The sequence below is a fragment of the Hemiscyllium ocellatum genome, chromosome 10 (genome assembly GCF_020745735.1).
Source record: "Hemiscyllium ocellatum isolate sHemOce1 chromosome 10, sHemOce1.pat.X.cur, whole genome shotgun sequence".
NCBI classification, from domain to species: Eukaryota; Metazoa; Chordata; class Chondrichthyes; order Orectolobiformes; family Hemiscylliidae; genus Hemiscyllium; species Hemiscyllium ocellatum.
The window spans coordinates 75178613-75205208 of record NC_083410.1 but is presented as its reverse complement, the minus strand read 5'-3'; the positions used below and the strand labels follow the sequence as shown (position 1 = coordinate 75205208).

The window sequence follows — 26596 nt, the reverse complement described above, 5'->3', positions numbered from 1 at the left end:
AATATAACGTGACAGAGAAAACATTTAAAGATGTGCAGTAGCAGGTTTTTTTGCACAGGTAAGTGTCTGGAACATGTTGCCAGGGAAGATGGTAGAAGCAGATACAATAGCAATGTTTAAGAGGCATTTAGGCAGAGGCATGAGTAGTCAGGGAATAGAGGAATACAGACCATGTGCAGGTTGATTTGTTTAGAATGGCATCCTGTCTGGCACAGATGGGCTGAAGCACCTGTTCCTGGGCTGTACTGTTTACCTTCTGTGTATGACAATTGCCAGTATTGTCTACCATCAAAAAGCTACCAACAACAAAAAAAGAACTGATCTTGGAGGAACCTAGTGGGAGAGCTCACAATACAGGAACAAATAACTGCATAGTTTTTAACGTGCAATCTTGCTGTAAGTCTAGTGAGTAGAGCAGGTTCTTTCTTAATTATGTTTTATTAAAATCTGCCTCTTGATTAAATTTTAAAAATATAAACTGTAAGTACTAAGTTAGCCTGGAGCATTTTTTTAAGAACAAAATAATGGTGCTATTTTCTGGGTCTGTACATTGTGAAGGAGCAATGATGGCCTTTAACAGAATGATATGCTCTTATTGTCGGATTTAGTAGTTTAGGGAGAGTTTACATGTTACTGAGGATTATGTCTTCAGGAAGTGTCTTTGGTCGTGAATCCTATCATATCGAATGGATCGGTTGGAGTAACGGTTAGAGGCAGTGAGGAATTTACAAGAGCAAGGTGGTGAGATAGATGGCAGTTATGGGAGGGGAGAAAAGCTGCAGGTGCAGCCAGATAAATGGGTTAACTCCAGGAAAGATAGGTGAGGTAGGCAGGTAGTGCAGGAGTCTTCTGCAGCTATCCCCATTTCAAACTAGTATGCTGTCTTGGAAAATGTAGGGGTTGGTGGACTCTCAGGGGAATGTAGCATGAGCAGTCAAGTTTCTGGTATCAAGACTGACTCTACTGGAATGAGGGGTACATTGGTCTCCAAGTGACAGGGGAATCTGTAGTCAGAGACACAGACAGACGTTTCTGCGCCCAGCGGCGAAAAGTCAGAATGGTGTGTTGCCTCCCTGGTACCAGGATCAAAGATGTCTCAGAGAGGGTGCATAATATTCTCAAAGGGAAGATGGAGCATCTGGAGGTCATATTACACATTGGAACCAACGAATAGGAAGGGAAAAGGATGAGGTTCTGAAGAGAGAATATCGGAAGTTAGGCAGGAATTTAAAAAGGAAGTCCTCAAGGGTAGTAATATCTGCATTACTCCCAGTGCTACAATTGAGTGAGGGTAGGAATAGGAGGATAGATCAGATGAATGTGTGGCTGACGAGCTGGTGCATGGGAGAAGGGTTCACATTTTTGGATCATTTGAATTTCTTCTGAGGTAGAAGTGACCTGTACAAGAAGGATGGATTGCACCTGAATTGGAAGGGAACTAAGAAACTGGCGGGGAGATCGCTAGAGCTGCTCGAGAGGTTTAAACTAGGATGGAAGGGGGAATGGGATCCAAGGAGATAGTGAGGAAAGAGATCAATCTGAGACTGGTGCAGTTGGGAAAAGGCGTGAGTCAAACAGTCAGGGCAGGAGTTGGACTGATAAATTAAATTGCATTTACTTCAAGTAAAGAGGCCTAACACGGAAGGCAGGTGAACTCGGCATGGTTAGGAACATGATATTGGGATGTCATAGCAATCACAGAAAGTGGCTCAGGGATGGACAGTAATAGCTGCCTAAAGTTCCAGGATACAAATGCTACAGGAAGGATGGGGGGGGGGGGGGGGGGGGGGAAGAGGCAAGAGAGGAAGGGGGGGTTGAAATGAGGGCTGCCAGGAAGAGTAAGTTTTCCCGCATAAAAAGGGACTTACCTCGGGAGTCAGGCCTCCGTTTTGCCAGAGCTTATATCGTTGGTGCCTATATGCACTAAGACAGCTGTTCACTCTCCCCTTTTAGAATGCTCTGTTTTTCCAACATTGACTGGGATACACTTAGCGTCAGAGGTCTGGATGGAGTAGAATTTGTACGAGACATCCAAAAGAGTTTTCTAGAGCAGTTTGTCAATAGTCCGATGAGGGAAGGGGTCATATTGGACCTGGTACTGGGGAATGACCTAGGACAAGTGGTAGACGTTGCGTTGGGGGATTTCTTTGGGAACAGTGACCACAATTCTGTAAGTTTTAGAATACTCGTAGATAAAGAAGAGAGTGGTCCTAAGGGAAGAGTATTAAACTGGGCCAAGGCCAATTATATCAATATTAGGCAGGAGCTGGGGAATGTGGATTGGACACAGCTATTTGAAGGGAAGTCCACATTTGAGATGTGGGAGGCTTTCAAAGATAGGTTACCGGATAGGCATGTCCCATTGAAGGCAAAGGATAGGAAGGGAAAGATTTGTGAACGGTGGATGACAGGAGAAATTGTACAACTAGCCAAGAGGAAAAGAGAAGCGTACATAAGGTCTAGGCAGCTAAGAACAGAAGGGCCCTGGAGGAATATCGGAAGAGTCTTAAACAAGTAATCAAGTGGGCTAAAAGGGGTCATGAAAAAGCTTTAGCAAGCAGAATTAAGGAAAATCCCAAAGCATTTTATTCTTATATAAGAAGCAACCGGGTAACTAGAGAAAGGATTGGTCCACTAAAAGACAATGAAGGAAGGCTGTGTGCCAAGCCTGAGAGAATGGGTGAGATTCTGAATGATTACTTTGCATCAGTGTTCACTGAGGAGAGGAACACGATGAATCTTGAGATTAGAGATAGAAGTTTCATTAGTCTGGATCATGTTGGCATAAGTAGGGAAGATGTGTTGGTATGCTAGAGGTTATTAAGGTGGAGAAATACCCAGGACCAGATGAGATCTATCCCAGGTTGCTGAGGGAGGCGAGAGAGAGGAAATAGCTGGGGCCCTGATAGATATCTTTGTAGCATCCTTAAATACAGGTGAGGTACCGGAGGCCTGCGCAGTAACTTATGTTGTCCCCCGAACAAGAAGGGCAGTAGGGATATTCCGGGTAACTACAGACCAGTGAGCCTGATGTCGATGGTGGGAATTTGCTGGAGAGGGTACAAAGAGGTAGGGTCTATTTATATTTCGAAAAGAATGAGCATATCAGTGATAGGCAACATGGTTTTGTGCAGGGGAGATCATGCCTTACCAACTTAATAGAGTTCTTTGAGGAAGTGACCAAGTTGTTAGATGAAGGAAGGGTTGTTGATGTCATATACATGGACTTTAGTAAGGCGTGTGATAAGGTTCCCCATTGTAGACTAATGGAGAAAGTGAAGTCACATGGTGTGCAGGGTGTTCTAGCGAGGTAGTGAAAGAACTAGTTGAGCAACAGGTTACAGAGAGTAGTGGTTGAAGGGAGTTTCTCGAAATGGAGAAAGGTGACCAGTGGTGTTCCACAGAGGTTAGTGTTGGGGCCACTGTTGTTTGTAATATACATAAATGATCTGGAAGAGGGCACTGTTGGTATGATCAGCAAGTTTGCAGGTGAGCCGAAGATTGGTGGAGTAGCAGAAAGCATAAGGGAGTATCAGAGAATTACAGGAGGATATAGATAGACTGGAGAGTTGGGCAAAAAAGTGGCAGATGTCTTTCAATCCAAACAAATGTGAGGTGATGCATTTAGGCAAGTCTAATTCTAGATCGAATTATACAATGAACAGAAGAGCTTTGGGAAAAGTTGATGGACAGAGAGATCTGGGAGTACAGTTCCATTGTACCCTGAAGGTTGCTGCACAGGTGGATAGAATGGTCAAGAAGGCATGTAGTATGCTTGCCTTCTTTGGACGGGGTATTGTGTATAAGAGCCGGCAAGTCATGCTAAAATTGTACAAGACATTGGTTCGGCCGCATTTGGAATATTGTGTACAGTTCTGGTTGCCACATTACCAAAAGGATGTGGATGTTTTGGAGAGGGTGCAGAGAAGGTTTACGAGGATGTTGCCTGGTATGGAAGGTGCTAGCTATGAAGAGAGGTTGAGTAGATGAGGTTTATTTTCATTAGAAAAAAGATTGAGACCTGATTGAGGTTTTCAAAATCATGAAGGGTATAGACAGGGTTGATAGAGACAAGCTTTTTCCCAGGGTGAAGGATTCAATAACCAGAGATCATGCTTTAAAAGTGAGAGGTGGAAAGTTTAAGGGGGATACATGCGACAAGTATTTCACACAGAGGGTGGTGGGCGTTTGGAATGCGTTGCCAGCAGAGTTGGTAGAGGCAGGCACAGTGGATTCATTTAAGATGCATCTACACAGATGCATGAGTGGGTGGGGAGCAGAAGGATACAAATGCTTATGAATTGACCGACAGGTTTAGACAGTACATTTAGATCGGCTTGGGCTGAAGGGCCTGTTCCTGGGCTGTAAATTTTATTTGTTCTTTGGTGTTTTTGGTAAGGGATGGCATTACAGCTGTACTTATGGTGGATATTCCTGGAAATACATTCAAGGAAGTTATTTGGGTAGAATTGAGAAATAAGAAAGGGATGATCACCTTCTTGGAATTGTATTATAGACCCCCTAATACTCAGCGAGAAATTCAGAAAGAAATTTGAAAGGAGATTTCAGTTATCTCTAAGAATAATAGGGTGGTTGTGGTAGGGGATTTTAATTTTACAAGCATAGACTGGGTCTGGAAAAGTACAACAGGTCAGGCAGCATCCGAGGAGCAGGAGAATCGATGTTTCAGGCCAGAGCCCTTCATCAGGACCCTGCTTCTCGGATGCTACATGACCTGCTGTGCTTTTCCATCAGACCTCACTTTCTCCATAGACTGGGACTGCCATAGTGTTAATGGTTGAGATGGAGAGGAAGTTCCTCAGTGTGTACAAGAAAAATTTCTGATTCAGTATGTAGATGTTCCTACTAGAGAAGGTGCAAAATCTTACCTACGCTTAGGAAATAAAGCAAAGCAGGTTACTGAAGCATCAGTGGGGGTGCACTTTGGGGCCAGCCACCGTAATTGTGTTAGTCTTAAAGTAGTGATGGAAAAGGATAGACTGGATCTAAAAGTTGAAGTTCTAAATTGGAGGAAGGCTAATTTTGACGGTATCAGGCAAGAACTTTCAAAAACTGGTTTGGGGCAAATGTCACATGTAAAAGGGCAGCTGGAAAATGGGAAGCCTTCAGAAATGACATAACAAGAGTCCAGAGAAAATATGGATTGGATTCCCTACAGTGTGGAAACAGGCCCTTTGACCCAACAATTCCACGCTGACCCTCTGAAGAGTAACCCACCCATTGCCATTTCCCTCTGACTAATGCACCTAACACTACGGGCAATTTAGCATGGCCAGTTCACCTGACCTGCATATCTTTGGACTGTGGGAGGAAATCGAACCTGGGACCCTGGTGCTGTGAGGCAGCAGTGCTAACCACTGAGCCACCATGCCACCGCTGTTATATTCCTGTTAGGGTGAATGGTCCCTCAAAGATCAGCAAGGCAGCCTATGTGTGGAGCCGCAGTGGATGGGGGAGATACAAAATGAGTATTTTGCATCAGTATTTACTGCGGAGAAGAACATGGAAGATATAGAATTTAGGGGAATAAATTGTGACATCTTGAAAAAATGTCCAAATTACTGAGGAGGAGGTGCTGGATGTCTTGAAATGCATAAAATTGGATACATCCCTCGGACCCAGTCAGGTGTACCCTAGAACTGTGTGGGAACTAGTGAAGTGCTTGCTCGACTCCTTGTTATTTGTATTATTGATAGTCACAGGTGAGGAGTCTAAAGACTGGAGGTTGGTTAACATGGTGCCATAATTTAAGAAAGGTGGTAAGGAAAAACCAGGGAACTATAGACCAGTGAGTCTGATATCTGTAGTAGGCAGGTTGTTAGAGGGAATCCTGAGGGACAGGATTTACACATGTATGGAAAGGTAAGGACTGATTAGGAATAGCCAGCATGGCTTTGTGTGTGGGAAATCATGTCTCAAAAACTTGCTTGAGTTTTTGAAAAAGTAACAAAGAGGATTGATGAGGGCAGAGCAGTGGATGTGTTCTATCTGGACTTCAGTAAGGCGTTCAACAAGGTTCCTCATTGTAGACTGGTTAGCAAGGTTAGATGTCATGGAATATAGGGAGAACTAGCCATTTGGATACAGAACTGGCTCAAAGGTAGAAGACAGAGGGTGGTGGTGGAGAGTTGTTTTTCAGACTGGAGGCCTGTGACCAGTGGAGTGCCACAAGGATCGATGCTGAGTCCATGCTTTTCATCATTGATATAAATAATTAGTGGTATAGTTAGTAAATTTGCAGATGACACCAAAATTGGCGGTGTAGTGGACAGCGAAGAAGGTTACCTCAGAATATAACAGGATCTTGATCAGATGGGCCAAGGGCTGTAGGATTAGCAGATAGAATTTAATTATAAAAATGCAAGGTGGTGCACTTTGGAAAAGCAAATCAGAGCAGGACTTAAATGCTTAACGGTAAGGTCCTAGGGAGTGTTGCTGAACAAAGAGATCTTGGAGGGCAGGTTCGTAGTTCCTTGAAAGTAGAGTTGCAGGTAGATAGAATAATGAAGAAGGTGTTTAATATGCTTTCCTTAATTGGTCAGAGCATTAAGAATAGGAGTTGGGAGGTCATGTTGCGGCTGTACAGGACATTGGTTCAGCCACTTTTGGAATATTGCATACAATTCTGGTCTCCTTCCTATCAGAAGGATGTTGTGAAACATGAAAGCGTTCAGAAAATCTTGACAAGGATGTTGCCAGAGTTGGAGGATTTGAGCTATAGGGAGAGGCAGAATAGGCTGAGGCTGTTTTTCCTGGAGTGTTGGAGGCTGAGGTGTGACCTTATAGAGGTTTATAAAATCATGAGAGGCATGGATAGGATAAATAGACAAAGTCTTCTCCCTGGGGTGGGAAAGGCCAGAAGTAGAGGGCATAGGTTTATGGTGAGAGGGGAAAGGTATAAAAGAGACCTAAGGGGAAACTTGTTCCCGCAGAGAGTGGTGTGTGTATGGAATGAGCTGCCAGAGGAAGTGGTGGTGGCTGGTACAATTACAGTATTTAAAAGGCATCTGGATGGGTACGTGAATAGGAAGGTTTTAGAGGGATATCGGCCAACTGCTGGCAAATGGGACTAGATTAGTTTAGGATACCTGGTCGGCATGGATGAGTTGGACTGAAGGGTCTGTTTCCATGTTGCACTTCGCTATGACTCTGAACCTTTCAAGTTTCATAATATCCTTCTGATAGGAAGGAGACCAGGATTGCATGCAATATTTCAAAAGTGGCCTAACTAATGACTTCTCTATGACTCTGCAACTGTGGATGCTGGAAATCTGAAGAAAAAACAAAAATTGCTGGAATATCTCAGCAGATCTGGCAGCATCGTGGAGAGAAAGCAGAGTCAATGTTTCTGGTCCACTGAATAGTTCCAGTTCTCCATTAATTTCTCTTTTTTGTTGCCATAACTCTGTTATACAATACCAACACAAAGCATATTATTGAATACCTATTACAGTGTGCTGTATGTAAAGTATGCATTTTCTCCTGTCTTTTAGGTTTTGGCTCACCTTTTGGACATGGTATTTCACAGTGAAGAAAAGGAAAAAGTTATCCCATTACTTGTTAACATTATGTACTATGTTGTCCCCTATCTACGCAATCACAGGTACCTCTACTTTAGAGTACAATTATGGTTTTATTCCTCATGTACCATTTGTAAGACTAATTTGCCTTGTGCTGGACTGTCATTATTACTGAATTTCAATTCTGTGTACCTTTTGGCTTTCCAGCCTAATATTTGCAATTCATGACTGTAACTGTTCATTTATCAGTTTAACAAACAGACTTTATTCCAAAGCATAGTTCTTTGATGCTGGAAATCTGAATTAAAACCCAATATAAATACGTCACATCTAATAGCATCTGTAAAGAGAAATCCAGGGTTCTGTATCAGTGATTCTTTATCACTAAGATCTGCACTACCATTCAATTATGCATACAGGAAACTTAACCCAATCCTGAATGCTGTCCAAACAAGAAAATTAGATAAACCTGCAGCTAGCCATTCTGATATTTCATTTCCCAATTCTTATGTTGGAGAGACTTTGAAGTGTGTGGAACATTGCCCAGACCTTGCCAATGGCCTCTCACCAAAGGCCATCAGTGAGCAGATTAGCTGCATCAGTTCCAACTTGAACAAACTACATCAAGTGTATAAAAGTAAAGATTCAATTGAGCAAACAAATGTCTTAGTGTTCCGAGCAGTTGTCTTCAGCATTGTTCAATGCAGTTTTCTTCATGCAGTGTACTGCAGAGAAATGCAACTGTATATTAGCAATATATTAGGACACTAGCGAAATCTGATTAGCTATGCCACTGCAGAATTCTCCATACCTAATGGGAGAACTGTTGGATAAATACTTACGTCATTCCTGAAACCAGGTGCAAAGCTTCCAGACAAAACTGCTGCATTATAAACTATGATGAATTGGTCAGTGGATGGCAGAAAACCTCTCAGAAAACAATATTCCATGAGAGGACATAAAAATGCTTCAAAGCCATCTTAAATTCTCCTCAAACAGTGACAGCAGTGACCTTAATGGCAAGGGGGAACTTGCTACTGACTGTTCAGAATGGTGACAACTCCTCCATTCTTTGCCCCAGCATTAAAATTTTGGGTCTCAAAGTGGCAGCAGAGAAGGATTTTAAAAATTGCTGAATTCCAGCTGTGAGCTGTCCTGTTCCAAATGTCCAAAGATCTGCAAGTCAAGAATCTTCCATTTCAGCCACCTTAAGGTGCAAGGCAGAAACTCGTAGTACTGTGCAAAGGTCATCAATGAATTGAGAGGACTCTGAGAAAGAAATTGGAAGGCTGCTATCGGATCTGCTGTCTATTTCCAGCATTTTCTGTTTTTACTAATTCTCTTATTGAATTAAATCAGTTTTTATATCTAATCTTTCAAGCCCATTTTTTGTTCAGGCTAGGTGGGTGGATGAGGCTAAAATTTTTATCTTTGTTTACAAGATTTTTGTTTCTCCTGTCTCTTTTCTGTACACCAGCAGGACAAAATACCTGTTTGTTCCCAGATATGTACAGTCAGCTGGAACACTGGGAGCCTAATCCACTGCCTCACTGCTACCCGAACAGTACATTTGGGGATTAGAACTCATAATGCATAGGTTACAAACCTGTATGCTAATCCAAAACTATGCTGCGAGTCTGTTGATGTTCTAATGTGCTGACAAATTTCCAAAATAAAGTTAAATGTCGCTGTGTTAAATACAGAGTTGAAAGATAAAAATCTCACACCAGTTATAGTCGAACTGGTTTAATTGGAAACACACTAGCTTTTGGAGCGACGTTGAAAGATGACTGCATATTCCTTACAAGCTTTTTGTTTACGTAAGAACATAACTAGGAGTAGGACTAGGCCATCTGGCCCTACGAGCGTGTTCTGCCATTCAAAAAGATCATGGCTGATCTTTTCATGGCCTCAGCTCCTCTTACCCACCCTCTCACTGTAACGTTACTGTTCAAATAATGATCAATCTTTGCTTTGAAACCATTTAGTGAAGAAGCCTCAACTACTTCACTGGGCAGGAAATTCCTTGGCTTCACAACTCTCTATGTGAAGAAGCTCCTCCTCAATTCAGTCCTAAATCTGCTGCCTCTACATTTGAGACTATGCCCTCTTGTCCTTGTTTCACCCATCAGTGGAAATAGCCTCTTTACTTCTATCTTATTTTTTCCTATCTTTTCCCTTCATAATTTCATATGTTTCTATAAGAACCCCTTCATTCTTTTAAATTCCAATGAATATAATCCTAGTCTGCTCAGTCTGTCTTCGTAGACCAACCCCCTCAACTCTAGAATCAATGTAGTGAACCTTCTCTGCACCCCTCTAGTGCCAGTTGCATCCTTTCTCAAGTAAGGAGTCTAAAACTGCAAGCAGAACTCCATGTATGGCCTCACCAGCACCCTATTCAGTTGCAATATAAACCCCTGCTTTGAAACTCAATCCCTTTAGCAGCAAAGGACATTTGCCTTCTTAATTACCTGTTGTTCCTGCAGACCAACCTTCTGTGGTTCATGCAAAAGGATACCCAGGTCCCTCTGCACTGTAGCATGTTGCAATTTTTTATCCTTCAAATAATACTGTTATTCCTACCAAAGCAGATGACTTCACATCTATTAACATTGTGGCCATCTGCCAGACCTTTCCCCATTCACATAAACTACCTATGTCCCAACTATCTATGTCCCTTTGCAAAGTTTCACAGTCCTCTGCACGCTTTGCTCTACCACTCACCTTATTTGTCATCTGCAAACTTGGACACACTACCAGCAAGTTGGTGCTGAATTTAAGTAGAAAACATATTCTGTAAAATTGATTTGTACAATTCAGATATTTAATTATTTTATGTACAGATGTCCTTTGTTTTTATGCATTCAGTAATCATCTCATTTTTATTGAGCAAAAGAGGTTTTTTTTGTCATATTTCACTTAAACCTGAACAGCAATAACGATTACTTTCTTTCGTACTTGTAATGCGCATTGAAATCTGTACAATTGGACACGAAGTTGATACATTTCAAAACTTACTGCACTTAAAGCATTATAAGCTGGTGATTCTTCTAGGTCTGTGGATTCTGTGTTGGAAATCCTTGTTATTTTCTGTGGTTTCTTATACATAAGTGTTCTTTTTTATTTAATATAAACTATTGCTCAGCTTTTCTTCTGGCTCTAAAATTATTGTAATTTACTTCTAGTGCTCACAATGCCCCAAGTTACCGAGCATGTGTGCAGTTGGTAAGCAGTCTGAGTGGCTACCAGTATACCAGGCGAGCTTGGAAAAAAGAAGCATTTGATCTGTTTATGGACCCTAACTTCTTCCATATGGATGCATCATGCGTTAGTTAGTAAGTCCCTATATAGATTGCAGTTTATTTCTTAATATTCCAGAAAAACCAACTCTGTTCTCTGATTACCAAAAGTATTCCAAGTAGGATGAATGTGAAAGTGGACTGAGTTGGATCGTGTGGTCGAGGAAATGTTTTTCAATCTATGAAGGTAACTTGATACCATTAGTTCCAGTAGATTGTTCCCTTGAAATTCCAAGAAACAGTTTAAAACTCGGAAAGCTGGGAATAAGATGGAAAGAAAACACATCTATTTATTCTAACAAAAGACTAATTAAATTTTTTCAATACATGTACCAGAAAACCCGTTGAAGCAAGTTTTAGAACTACATCCTGAAGAGAGAATTGCTTGAGGTATAATAAGAAGGATTGAGATTTAAGAATTAAACTTACTGGGACAGTTATGGTTGTAATGATATTTTCATACAAATGTCCATTCCCAATTGAGCTGTCACTTCTAATCACTACCCTTCTAGAGGAAATGTCTCTGGAGAAGATAACCAACTGGTTGACTTAGCATTGAAAATTGAAAGGCACACTGAAGGTTCTTTTCTGGTTTATTGCTAATCTTCTTCAGAAGAGCATACTGAATGAAATACCATTTTCAGGGTGTGATGTGCCAGCCAAATTGATGGGAAAGTTTGTTTGGTTGGGAGAGTGGGGTTGGTAAACCAGTTTGGTGAATTTAATATGTGCTGCACCTCAACCAAGCAGAATTGAATAGACTAATTAATAAAGAGGGAGGGAAGGAGTAGTCAACTTGAAAATTAAATGTCAAGAAGGTCAAATAGAAAGTGAGAGCAATATATTTTAATCCAGTTAAATAAACAAATGTGGACGTAAAATATACAGTAGAGACTTTATCAACTGCTGATACCTGAATGCCAAAGCATTTAGGATAGAGTCATTATTGCACAAAATGAGGTCATTCAGCCCATTCATCGAGTCATTCCCATTTTCTCTCTCACTTCAGTTAAATGAATAAATTGCTTACTTTGAAACATTAAATTGATAGATCACAGGAGTATGATTTATCTTGGGATAATGGAAAATAATTCACATTTATTTCCTTGTACTTTAACTTGCAATGCAATAATATTGAATGTTCAAAAATGATGGAAAAAGAAGCAGCATGTGCTATGATCTTGCTGGGGCTAACTCGGTCTAGCTCTGGATCCTGTTTAAAAAAAAAAGCATCAAACATATAGTTTCTCTGAGAATTGTTGTAAACAATAGAAATAAATTTAACATTTATCAAGCTTTGAAGAAAGAACTTTCAAAGGAATGAAAAAGTGAACAAAAGCGGATGTGGAAAATAATGCTGAGATCACAATTGGAATAAAGAACAAGCCCTTTGAAACTTTGATGTGGAGTATGAGAGTTAAGTGTGTACCCAAGAAAAAGAAATGCATTGTAAACAGCTTGATTCCAAATTCCAAAATCATCAGGAAAATAGAAGAGACCTTTGAGGAAAATGCTTATTAAATGAAATAAATTAAAAATACATACTGTGCTGTTTATAATTTTGCCTGTCTGCATTGGTTAAATGGTGGCTTGCAACAACTTTAAGTATCCTCTATTCATCTGTAGTTTTAACAGATATTGTGTTTCAAATTTGCAGTTGGAGAGCCATCATAGATCACCTTATGACTCATGACAAAACCACATTCAGGGATCTCATGGGTAAGTATTGTGATCCATCTTATTTTTTCTCTCCATTTCTTTACACACACCTATGGCTTGACAGTTTTCAGATAGTAGACCTTTAGCATAGACAATGAGAATGTTTTTGCAATTTCTAAATGAATTGAAATAATTGTAAATGAGGCTCAATAGAAACAACAATTTTGAATGAGGTAATCATCATGAAAATTCACATTTTCTGGTCTAAATATCAGATATTTATGATGAGCAGGTTTTGAAAGATTTGAGTAATGTTAATGAGATTTGGAATTAATGGGTCATTTTAGTGATACTGTTTATTGAGAATTCTATTGTAGATTTTATTGTACACAGAAGATTAATGTTACCCTTCCTTACCTGTCTCAGAGGAATAAATCCAGGGTCCTAAACAGTCCTTTCAGTTACAGCCAAGGTTTACCTGCCTCTCTTCCAACCTTGCTTACTGCATCAGGTGCTCCCGATGTGGTCTTCTCTACATAACCTTTGGAAATGGTTCACCGAGCATCGCAGCCAGGTCCGCAGAAGCCAAAAGGACCTCTCGGTCTCTTTCCTGGCCATTTTAATTCCCCTTCCCACTCCCTTTCTGATATGACCATCCTTGGCCTCCTCCACTGCCAAAATGACCCACAGTGCACAGGCATAGATAGAATTGATGATAGTTGTCTTTTCCCTAAGATGAGTAACTTCAAGACTAGGGGACACATTTTTAAGGTGAGGGGAAGGAGATATCTCCATTCTATTTTTCTCTTTGGCTGTGCTTTTCTTACTGGCTCTGTCTATTTACGGTTACATTGCCTCATTTTCTCCAATTTTGCTGCAAGCATTTTGCCGGAGGTTTTGGATTAAACACTTGCTTTGCTGAAGCTGACTCACCAGCAGTGTTAACAGAAAAAATTTGAACGGGATTTACCTTTCCCAAAGTTGATAGACACTTTTATCAATCATGTACCTGTATACAACAATCAAATGATAAATGTTACTGCTGTAAACTGACAGCGATTACTTATGGTAAGAAAAGGGATGCGTAGGTCAAGTTATTTTACATTAGGATTAATCCTCGGTACTACATTGTGGGCCAAAGGGCCTGCTCTGTGCTGTACTTTTCTATGTTCTATGTTCTAAAGTGACCATTTAAAATTGTTTCATAATCAATTTTGAATAATAGATTTCCTGATTTTTCTGAGTTGATACATTGTTTCTTAACAAAAAATACTTCAAAAGCCAAAATTTTCTTGTTCCTTGCAAGAAAATGGCAGTGTATAAAGAAAGGCTGTTGAGTTGTTGTACTAATTAGAGATGATATAATGGCAGTAAATTAAATAAATTATTTTTAAGATTTGATTGGCACTCTAAAGAGATTCATAAATTACCTGATAGTGAAAAGGATGTGGAATTAGAAATATTTACACATGCATTTAAGTATGAAATAAGTGAAGGAACTAAAATAATAATCAAGAAATATTTCAACTACTCCAAGTATATCAGCAAGAATCGGTTAAGGGAAAGAGGAAAAAAAATATAGATTTTACAGTCTGTTCAGGACACCTTTAATAATCAATGTATGAGAAGTCCAATAGGGGAAGTACCACTGCTGAATCCTGTATTGTTAGTGAAGCTGAGAGAAATAAGGTTTATGAAATATCTAATCAGCATAATAAGATCTTTTAAAAAATTTTTAAAATCCAAGATTAATAGATTGGAAAGGGAAATGATCTTATGGGGATGAAAATAGAATTTGGGAAAATTTACCTGGAAAATAATATTGTGCGACAATGAAAACAATGAGACAGAAAACAAGTGGATAACATTTGGAATGGTGATAAGTAGAGTTTGGAGAAATATATTCAATAAACAAACAAAACCAATCAGCTATTGATAAAAAACAAAGGACAAAGTTGAAATTAAGTTTGAACAAGGATTGTACTGGGGTAACTAATTCATGATTTACAAAGATTTGGGTACAAGAATTGGAAATCCAATTTCAGAATTTGTGGATAGCAGTATTTTGGAAAACCCTGTCAGAACAAAAAAACATCAATGCATGTGAGATTGGTTCTTTAACTTCAATATTGACAAGTGTGAGACCATAGATTCATAAACTCTTTGTAGCATAAATGGAGACCATTTGACCCATCAAGTTCATTCAAGGTCTCTGTGGAACAAACCAGTTAATTCTTTCCCCACCCTGTCACTGTAATCCTGCAAGATTATTTTTCTTCATTTTTGGATGGATAGAATTGAAAATTGGAGAAGTTAAAATAAATAGAACCACCGTGTTGACAAAAGCTGTGTAGGTCTGGTTGCAACTGGAGAGAAAAAGAAAATTAATAGTTGGTGTCAATTAAGGTTCTTCAGATGCCAGAATTTACATTAACATTGGTTTAGATCATACGTGGAATACTGTGCAGAATTCTTGGACTGGAAGTTTAATCAGCCATAAACCAGAATTTAGGGCTAGTTCTGTGCCTAGTCCTCACATAGTTGGCTTTAAATGCTGTTGTGGTTCTGTTCACCAAGCTGGGAATTTGTGTTGCAGACGTTTCGTCCCCTGTCTAGGTGACATCCTCAGTGCTTGGGAGCCTCCTGTGAAGCGCTTCTGTGATCTTCCCTCTGGCATTTGTAGTGGTTTGAATCTGCCGCTTCTGGTTGTCAGTTCCAGCTGTCCGTTGCAGTGGTCAGTATATTGGGTCCAGGTCGATGTGCTTTTGATTGAATCTGTGGATGAGTGCCATGCCTCTAGGAATTCCATGGCTGTTCTCTGTTTGGCTTGTCCTATAATAGTAGTGTTGTCCCAGTCGAATTCATGTTGCTTGTCATCTGCGTGTGTGGCTACTAAGGATAGCTGGTCGTGTCGTTTCGTGGCTAGTTGGTGTTCATGGATGCGGATCGTTAGCTGTCTTCCTGTTTGTCCTATGTATTGTTTTGTGCAGTCCTTGCATGGGATTTTGTACACTACATTGGTTTTGCTCATGCTGGGTATCGGGTCCTTCGTTCTGGTGATTTGTTGTCTGAGAGTGGCTGTTGGTTTGTGTGCTGTTATGTCTGGCTGTCAGTTCGGAAATGCTCTTGATGTAAGGTAGTGTGGCTAGTCCTTTGGGTTGGGACATGTCCTCGTTCTGTTGTCTTTCCCTTAGGCATCTGTTGATGAAATTGTACACTCATACCAGGACTCATAACAGCACACAAACCAACAGCCACTCACCAGAACGAAGGGCCCGAACCCAGTATGAGCAAAATCAATGTAGTGTACAAAATCCCATGCAAAGACTGCACAAAACACAGCATAGGACAAACAGGAAGACAGCTAACGATCCGCATCCATGAACACCAACTAGCCACAAAACAACATTACCAGCTATCCTTAGTAGCCACACATGCAGATGACAAGCAACATGAATTCGACTGGGACAACACTTCTATTATAGGACAAGCCAAACAGAGAACAGCCAGGGAATTCCTAGAGGCACGGCACTCATCCACAGTTTCAATCAATAAACACATCGACGTGGACCTAATATACTGACCACAGCAACGGACAGCTGGAACTGACACCCGGAAGCGGCAGATTCAAACCACTCCAAATGCCGGAGGAAAGATCACAGAAGCGCTTCACAGGAGGCTCCCAAGCACTGAGGATGTCACCTAGACAGGGGACAAAACGTCTGCAACACAAATTCCTAGGTCAGCGAACAGAACCACAACAACGAGCACCCGAGCTACAAATCTTCTCCCAAACTTTGGCTTTAAATGCCCCCATTACTATTTCCAAGCTTCACATAAAATGAACCTGTCTGTGTTCCCATCCCTCTTCTATTTTAGTTTAAACCCTTCCTGACTACACTGACAATTGCACCCCCTACAAAATCAGTTCTGGTCCCACCCAGATGCAATCCAGCTTGTACCAGTCTCACTTCCCTCAGACCTGGTCTCAATGCATCTGGGATCTAAAACCCTCTCCCTTGTACCGTTTCCCCAGCAAAATAATCCTGCTATTTCTCCTCTGACTACTATATGATTGGCAGCAGTTGTCAGATTTAAGGTCTTTGTGATCCTATTTTTTATTTGTTTCCTAACTCCCTTTAGTTATCTTTTAGGACCTCATACCTTTTCATACTTATGTCAATGGTACTGATGTATAACATGATCACTGGCTTCCCACTTCAGAATGTCCTGTAGCTGCTTTGAGATTTTCTTGACTCTGGCACCCAGGAGGCAACATACCATCCTGGGGAGTCTCATATGCAACCAGCGAAACATCTGTCTATTCCCCTTACTACTGATTGTCCGACTACAACAGCCATCCTACATTTAGTCCTCCTCTCTTGTGCAGAGAGCCAATTATAATTCAACAGATTTGGTTGTTGCTATGTTCCTCTGAGACGATATTGCCTGGAACAGTATCCAGAGCAGCTTATCACTCTTGTAGAGGAATGACCACAGGGATGCCTGAACTGCCTGCCTAATCACTTTTTTATTACTGGTGCCCTGCCTGTGGAATCTTAGCCTTTGGAGTAACTATCTTACTGTACATGCTATCCATAGTACTCTCAGCCTCACGTACACTTCAAAGCACCCTCAGCTGCTATTCCAGCTCTGAAATCTAAGTTTTCAGGTGCTGCATCTTGAGCCATATTCTGCATGAGTTCTGGTCAGTGGACCCAAAATGTTAACTCTGATTTGTCTCCACATATGCTGCCAGACCTGCTGAGATTTCCCAGCAATTTCTGTTTTTGTTTTGGACACACAATTGGCTTGATGTTAGGAGACAGAAGGTGGTGGTAGAGGTTGTTGTTTAGACTGGAGGCCCAATATCTGCCAGGTTTGTTCATAGTTTATATCGAGAATATAGGTGGCATAGTTAGTAAGTTTGCAATTGACACCAAAATTGATGGACAGTGGACATTGTAAAAGGTTATGTAAGAGTACAACAGGATCGTGATCAACAGAGTCAATGAGTCAAGGAATGGAAAAACTGAATTTAATTTAGCTAAACACACGGTGTTGCATTTTAGTAAGACAGACCAGGGCAGGACTTACACAGTTAATGGTAGGGTCCTGGGGAATGTTGTCAAACAGAGTGGTGTGGGTATATAGTTCCTTGAAAGTGGTATCACAGGTAGACAGGGTAGTGAAGATGTCATTTGGCATGCTTGCCTTCATCGGTCAGAGTGCTGAGTACAGGAGTTGAGACATCAAGTTACAGCTTTACAAGACATTGGTAAGACCACATTTGGAATACTGTGCACAGTTCTGATTGCCACCTTATAGGAACGATGTTATTAAATTGGAAAGGGTGCAAAAAAGATTTACAAGGATGTTATCAAGACTGGAATGTTTAAGATACAAGGAGAAGCTGAATAGCCTGAGACTTTTTCCCTGGAGCATAGGAAGCTGAGGGGGGACCTTATAGAGGTTTATAAAATCATGACGGGCATAGATAAGGTAGGGACTAGCCAAGGTGTTTTCCCAGGGAAGGGGTGTCTAAAATTAGAGGGCATAGAATTAAGATGAGAGGGGAAATATTTAAAAGGGACCTGAAGGGCAACATTTTCACAGAGTGTGGTGCAAAAATGGAATGAGTGACCTGAGTAAGTGGGAGAGGCAGTTACAAATACAACATTTAAAAAACATTTGGACAGGTATATAGTTAGAAAAGGTTTAGAGGGATATCAGCAAAATGCAGGCAGATGGGACTGTTTCAGTTGGTCATCATGGATGAATTGGGTCATGTTGTATGATTCTAAGACTGTAGAGTAGGAAGAGTGCACCACAGCCTTTCACTGTCCTTCCAAGATTTATTCCTTTAAATTAAACCCTTAAAAATCAAATATTATTAATTACCCTAAAGGCTGTAGTAGACTCGCTACTGAATGATATGCAGGTTCCCAATTATGAAGGGCCAATGGGAACCATCTAAACACTTTGAGATTTGGAGCTAACATGACGATGTAAATAGAGAGGAGACTGGCAATTAACTTAATTTTATTTTTTCCAATATCACAGCTGCATAGCCATGTTCCTGGTCAGAAAAATCCTCCAATAGACTGCTGCAGTGGCTAGCATGGGTCAGGGCGTAAATCAATTCTCTCAATTGATCTATCAGAGCAACACCTGCCCTTAGCGAGGTCAAATTCTCTGATTCTAGACAGTCACTATTCCAACATAATAGGAGTTGCAGATGAGGGCCCTGTGGAATCCTCATGTTAGCGGACTCCAAAGCAATTGCTGAAAAATTGAATGTTCCTCCAGGCAAATTCTTTATGCCTGAAACCCTGCAAAAGTTTCAAAATCGGAGACTTCAATGGTTCTGATGATATTATGTAAAATAGTTCCTCAGGAAATGTTCAATTATAAGTTGCATAATCTAACTCGTGAGTAACAGTTAAACTGACCCCATACTTATCTCATATATCCCACCTACACTACCCCTTGACCTGACACCTCAACCACAGGACCCGAGACCTTCGCGACCTGCTGGAAGAGATTCTTTTCTCCCCACAAGTTCTGACCCAAACCCAACCCACCATTGAGTAGACCCCTAAACTCTGTCTTGTCAGCTGATCTCTCAACAGACTGGACTCAACCCCACACCAGACCTAATTTCTCCTGCTTACCCAAGCTACATTAAAGGCTTTCTTGCTTCCCATGGAACTTTATACACCCTGATACTGTACATACATCATAACTGGAACGCTACTTACATGATACCCTAACCTCCTGCCAATCTGGTGGCCCACCCTCCCAGCACCTTAACATCACATTTACCTTCTATGCTTTGACAACAGTTGTTTTCAATATTGCAGTCAAGACCTCTAAATTTCAAAATGCAGAGATTATTACCTTGAAAAGGGGATGTGGTTTGCCTTCCCCTAACAATTTCAAGCTACAAAAACTGCATTTCTATCTATTTTGAATGACACCTGGGCAGAATCTGCTCTCTGATATGTGGAGCTTCCTTTTTGTGCAAAAAGAAGGGCTAGGGTAACATTCTGTTAATCCCCGTAAAATCGACCCCAGTGTGTTCAAGACCACGTGAGCAGCCCGCATTGCTGTTTGGAAATCCTAGTTATTGTGCAGCTAGGACCTTAATAAGCACTTAATTAATTGCTTTCAATTGGCTGCCTGCCACTTGCCAATAGCAGTCTATCTGACCCCAAGTCAACCATCTTCAAAATTATTCAGTATTAGGAGTTGTAGCAGAAAACCAATATGTGGCTTGGTGCCAAATTGTGATCACACTTGCCTCCAATTATCACGGTCATGATTTTCAAATCTCTCACTTAGTCTCAATACTACTAAAAGAATATATGGGTACTGAAGACAGTGCTGGAAAGATTGAAAGATGTGATTCTTTTCTCTCAAATAAAACAGACTAAAGTGTCATCCATTAGAGATATTTAAAATTAGGAAGAAGTTTGATGGATAGCTGTTATGGATGAGACCGAAAGGTGATCACTGATTTAGGGTGTACGTTTGCTCGCTGAGCTGTAGGTTTGATATCCAGAGGTTTCATTACCTGGCTAGGTAACATCATCAGTGGCGACCTCCAAGTGAAACGAAGGTATTGTCTCTTGCTTTCTATTTATATGTTTGTCCTGGATGGGGTGCCTGGGGTTTGCATCCCCATCCAGGACAAGCCAGGAGACAACAGCTTCACTTTACTTGGAGGTCGCCCCTGATGATGTTACCTAGCCAGGTAATGAAACGTCTGGATATCAAACCTACAGCTCAGCGAGCAAAGCTACACCCTAAACCCCAACTGAGCAACAAACCTTCATAAACCTTGCAGTGATCACTAATAAATCCACTAGGGAATTCAGCAGAATCATCTTTACCCAGAGTAAAGCAATAGCAATTTAGAACTCCCCACCTGAGGGAATAATTGAGGCAAATAGCATTGTTGCTTTTTGGGGAAAGTTACATTAAAGAGGAATGGAAGGCGACTTGTGATGCATAAACAGTGCTACAGATTAGTTGAGCCAAATGCTATATGTTTTGGGGCAGCACAGTGGTTAGCACTGCTGCCTCAATGCTGCTCCAACTATCCAATCCACCAACCTGTCAATGTACCTATGGATTTCCACTACCTTTCGCTCAGATTTTTATGACGGAGTCAGATAGCTGAGCCCAGTCAGTTGCAACACAGTAAAATTAAACCATCAAAGACTCCCAAATGGTCACTCCAATGGTTCCCTTCTGAATAAACAGTCCTGGGTGGCACACTGGATCAGTGGTTGGCCTCACAGTGCCATGGACCCAGCTTTGATTCCAGCTTTTGTGCAAACACCACACTGCCACCATTCTCCCCATGTCTGCATGGGTTTCTGCCATGTGTTGCCCTTCCCTGGTTGGGTGCACCTCCAGTGACACTCAAGAAGCTTGACATCATTCAAGACAAAGCATTCTGATTGTTTAGGTCCCTGCCAACCACCTTCTGCATTAACTCCCTTTGCTATGAATGCACAAAGGAATGAGATTTAAGTAATTGTGTAAAAGTTAGTGTAAAGACTTATAACGTATCTGCAACATTTCGCTAACCAGGTAGTGATTTCCACCTCCCACAGCTCGAGTTGCCGTGGCACAAAGCAGTTCACTCAATTTATTTGCAAGTCGTGAGGCGGAATTGGAACAGCGAGCAATGCTCCTAAAGAGATTGGCCTTTGCTATTTTTAGCAGTGAAGTGGATCAATATCAGAAGTATCTACCAGACATACAAGGTTAGTAACGCTATTCAAATGTGTATTAAAGCATCATGCACAGAAGATAGAGCAGTTATCTCTGATATGTTTAGATAACATTGTCAACTTGGTAAAACATAAATTAATTAATGGATATCATGAAACCCTGCATAGCAATACCATATTAGGTCATGTCCCCACTGATGGTGATTTGTTTGAACTCTGGCAGCTCTGTGAGAGGTAGTGGCATAATGTGCCAGGAGTCCTACATTGGTCGCTGCAATTAAGTGACAGATAATAATTACACATGAAGCACCTGATGGCATCAACCTTCTGGTTGACAACTCTCTGCAGTGACAGGCTTTTAGTGTTAACTCTCAATTATAAGAACAAGAAACATTGAGGTAGTGATCTGCATCCTGGTAGAGTGCAGTTGATCATTAATTCCCTTTCAGCAGTGAAGCCATGTTCTCTTGAGCCGCCGTGTTACTGGCCTCCATACCCACCTCTATCTGGACAGCCTTTTGGGAGATAAAAACATAAAATGCTGGAAAAGCTGAGCAAGTCTGGGAACATCTGGAGAGAGAAATCTGAGTTAATGTTTCTGAAGTTCTGAGGAAGGATCAATCTCCATAGATGCAGCCAGACCTGCTGAGCTTTCCCAACAATTTTATGATATTGTTTCTGATTTGCACTCGCAGTTCTTTTCTTTTTTTTTAGCCTGTAGGGAGATCCTGCTAAAGCATGGTGCTGCTTTTTGTCTGATCTCTGGCTTCTCTAGGGATGGGTAAGGGCGATAAGCAGAAGTTGAATGATTTCTTGGGTTACAGAGGGTGAAGTGCTTTCTAATGACCTTTTAACTATGGTGGGTGTTGGAGCCTGAACGCCTGCACAGCTTCAAAATATTGTGACCCTCTACCCATAAAATTTGGCATTTCATCCACACGTGAATATGTAATAAGCAAGTCTGAAGTAACCAAAATTCAGTCTACAGCACAATTCTAAAGAGCTGCAGCAACAGAAGGACCTGAGGATGCATGTATATGGATCTTCAAAGGTAGAAAGGCATATTGATCATGGTTAGTAGGCTCCTGAGGATGTAGTGGCGTTGTGCTTTTTTGACCATCACATCAACGTGGATAGACCAGGAAAGATTGTTGGTGATCTTCACTCCTGTCATCCACCTCCATCTCAACACCATTGATGTAGACAAGGACGTGCCCCTACCATGCTTAATGAAATCAATGACCAGCTCTTTCATTTTGCTGACATTGAGAGAGATTATTATCTTTACGTCACACCACCAAGCATTCTGAGATCTGACCTACAACAGTAGTTTCGACAGCAAACCTGTGGATGGAGTTTAGGACAAAATGTGGCCACGCAGTCACGAGTGTATGTAGTAAGGGACTGAGTACACAGCCTTGCAGGATGCTAATGTTGAGGATTATCACAGAGGAGCTGCTGTTGCCAAATTCTCACTGATGTCGGTCAAGAAGTTGAGGATCCTGTGGCAGACAGCTGAGCGGAGATCTGGGTCTCAACGATTGGTTTGGTTGGAATTATTGTGTTGAAGGCACAGGAGCCTGACAAGCCTGACAAGTTTTTTTCACTTGAAAGTGAAAGGATGAGGGGGTGACCTGATAAATTAAAGTTGGAGTCTTTTTCCCGGGGTAAAAATGTCAAGTACTACAAGACTTAGGTTTAAGGTAAAAGAGGGTAAGTTTAAAGGAGATATGAGATGTAAGTTTTTTTTTACACAAGGTGGTAAGTGCCTAGAATGTGCTGCCAGAGGAGACGGTGGAAGTGGATACAAAGGGAACATTTAAGAGGCTTCCTGATAAGGTATATGAATAGGCAGGGAATAGAAAGATACAGATCACAGAGGCAAAAGGTTTTTAGTTTAGAAATATTACCTCCTGAGTTAAACTGAAATAAAGGTTCTTTTGTATCAATAAGCATGCAATAAAATATGTCTAAAATATCCTTTCAATATGAAATATGTTTCTGTCAAAAATAAAAGGATGAGAGCCACAACCACATCAGCTGTCTAGTGGAGATTCATTTCCTCACTACTTCAAGTTGAAACTTTAGTGTCCCTTGATGATCATTCCACTCTGCACAAGATTTCTCAGATATAATCATCATAAGCAAGGCAAACCTCAGCAACTTTCCACCTTCAAACCTTTGAATGTTCCATCTATCTGTTCTTCTTTTGAACAGAAACTAAATTAGCGATTTTTGAGAAAATTTGTAGCTCAGGTTGAGGATATGGATGTAAGTTTGATTGGTGAGCTAAAAGGTTTGTTTTCAGACATTTCGTCGCCATGACTAGGTAACATCATCCGTGAGTGCCTCTGGTGAAGCGCTGGTATTATGTCCCACCTCTCTATTTATAGGTCTTGGTTTCTTAAGGTGAGTGATGTCATTTCCGATTTTATTTCTCAAGGGAAGGTAGATGGGGTCTAAATCGATGTATTTATTGATGGAGTTCCGGTTAAAATGCCAAGCCTCTAGGAATTCTCGTGTGTGTGTCTTTGTTTCGCTTGTCCTAGGGTGTGTGTGGTGTTCTTTGTCTGGAAGTCCATCAATAAACACATTGATTTAGACCCCATCTACCTTCCCTTGTAAAAAAAAAGGAAGTAACATTACTCACCTTAAGAAACCAAGACTTATAAATAGAGAGGCAGGACATACGACCAGTGCTTCACCGGAGGTTTTCACTGATGATGTGACCTAGTTATGGTGACAAAATGTCTGAAAACAAACCTTCCAGCTCAGCGATCAAACTTACATCCAGAAACTGAACTCTCAAAAGCATATGTTTGATTGTTACCACAAAGCAATTCTCCTTGCTTGCCACAGCATTAGCTTCTTTGTTTTTCAATGCACAGCTGTCATTATTCTTTGACATACTTTGGAATGTATTAAAATATTTTAATGGTTTTGGTTTGAAAGCTCTATAGTTTGGGCATTTTCTAAACTGAAGTGTTTGAAAGTGACATTTTAAAATAATTACATTGTAAATTTGCAAAGCCTCTACATTCTTGGGAAAACAGATTCAAATCACTGGTGCAATTCAAATTCAATTCATTAATAAGATTTGTAATTTAAAGGTAGTCTCAATAAAGATGACCATGAAATCATCAATTGTTGTAAAAAGGTACCTGGTTCACTAATGTCCATTAGGAAAATGCCATCCTTATACTGTCTGGCTTATGCTTTATATCAAAACAAATGATCTGATAGATTATTTGTAGTTATTCATAATTAGTGTACGTAAATCATCATCTTAGAATTACCTTGCCAGTAAATGCCTTTCATTTTGGCGTTTTTCTTATTGATCTTTGTATTTTTCACTATTTCAGAGCGCCTGGTGGAAAGTCTGCGTCTACCACAAGTCCCCACACTCCATGCCCAGGTGTTCCTATTTTTCCGGGTATTGCTATTACGGATGTCTCCACGCCATCTCACCTCGCTGTGGCCTACTATGATCACAGAACTGGTAAGCTGACTATAGAGTCATAGAGTTGTACAGCAAGGAAACGGACCCTTCAATCCAACTTGCCCATGCGGACCACATATTGAATCTAGCCATATTTGCCAGCATTTGGCCCATATCCCTCTAAACCTTTCCTATTCATGTACCCATCCAGATGGCTTTTAAGTGTTGTAATTGTACCAACCTCCTATGTTTACTTTGGCAGTTTAGTCCATACACACACTACCCTCTGTGGGAAAAAGTTGCCCGTTAGGTCCCTTTAAAATCTTTCCTCTCTCTCCTTAAACTATGCCCTCTAGTTTTTGACTTTCCTATCCTGTGGGGGAAAAAAAAAACACCTTGGTTATTAGCCTTATCCATGCCCTCATGATTTTATAAACCTCTAAAAGATCACCCCTCAGTCTTTGTTCCAGGGAAATTTGCCCCAACCTATTCAGCCTCTCCAACCTCAGCAACATCTTTGTAAATCTTTTCTGAATCCTTTCAAGTTAAACACATCTTTCTTTTATAGCAGGGAAACCAGAATTGAATGTAGTATTCTAGAAGTGTTTTAACCAATCCCCTGTATGGCCACAATCTGACATCTCAACTCCTATACTGAATGCACTGACCAAGAAAAGCAAATGTACCTTCTTTATTACTCTACCTGGGACTCTGCTTTCAAGAAACCATGAACCTGTACTCCCAGGTGATGTCAAAATATATGAAGGAAAAAGTAAAACGTTATTTGAATTAGCCCAGTTCAATTAATTCGTAGAAGTAAGGGAAAGTCATTGCAAGTGTTTGACACTCAATGTTGCAATTTTTTAATGATCACGCAAATGGCTTGATTTTCTACTTGATTACTTTTTTCCCTCTGGTGCTTCATCTCATCGCTTTTGACAGCATTTTCCGAACACACAATCTGTACCACCTAGAATGACAAGGGCAGGAGGTACATGGGATCACCACCACCTCCAAGTTCCCTTCCAAGCCCTACGTAATCCTAACAGCCCTGTGGGTGTGTCATCTTCTCTCCACCTCTTCCTGCATTGCAATTGTTTGAGATGGTAACTCACCCCATCTTTCGAGAGCAATTAGAGATTTTCAGTATTTGCTGGCAGAGCCAGTAATGTCCACATCCCATGATTTTTTTTAAACTGCCTTAAATTACTCAAGAGTCCATGAACAAAATTGAAGAACTTAAACTGATGTTTTATTTATTACACCTATACATAAAGTAGAAGTTTAATTGTTGGAAATGACACTTGCTCCCTTGAAAAATTTGTACTGTGGCAGTGTTGTAAGAGCAACAGGTAGTATCACTCGATTAACCATCCAGAGGCCTGGCTAATGCTCTCATCTTCCACCTTGGGGCTCTCCAACCACACAGGGTCAATGTGGATTTCATCTGTTTCCTCATTTCCCCTCCGCCCATCTTATCCCAATTCCAACTTACCAAATCAGCACTGCCCTCATGACTGGTCCCACCTGTCCATCTTCCTTCCTGTCTATCCACTCCACTGTCCTCTCCAGCCTATCATCATTACCTTCTCCTCCATTTATCTATCGTACTCTCAGCTACCTTCCCCCACTAGTCCCATTCCCCCTCTCATTTATCCCTCCACCCACTCAGCTCACCGTCTCATTGCTGATGAAGGGCTTTTGCCTAAAGCATTGATTCTCCTGCTCCTCGGATGCTGCCTGACCTGCTATGCTTTTCCAGCACAACACACTCGACTCTAATCTCCAGCACCTGCAGTTCTCACTTTTACCTAATGCTCGAGGGACATAGGTTCAAATTTCAAATCTAATCATGTAAAATGTGGAGTTAAATTCAAGTAATTAGAAAAACTTTGTATTAAAAGCTCGTCT

At 40.9% G+C, this 26596-nt stretch overlaps 1 protein-coding gene across 7 annotated transcripts in view; it reads left to right on the top strand.

Annotated features, from left to right (window-relative positions):
- dop1a (DOP1 leucine zipper like protein A) overlaps positions 1-26596 on the top strand; it is a 315487-nt gene that overhangs the window by 261522 nt on the left and 27369 nt on the right. For all 7 annotated transcript variants that reach the window (XM_060831625.1, XM_060831624.1, XM_060831626.1 and 4 more), the window contains 5 exons: positions 7515-7624; positions 10730-10879; positions 12501-12562; positions 21127-21279; positions 24609-24745. In XM_060831625.1, the coding sequence (XP_060687608.1) occupies positions 7515-7624; positions 10730-10879; positions 12501-12562; positions 21127-21279; positions 24609-24745 (612 nt within the window). The remainder of the gene's footprint in view (positions 1-7514; positions 7625-10729; positions 10880-12500; positions 12563-21126; positions 21280-24608; positions 24746-26596) is intronic.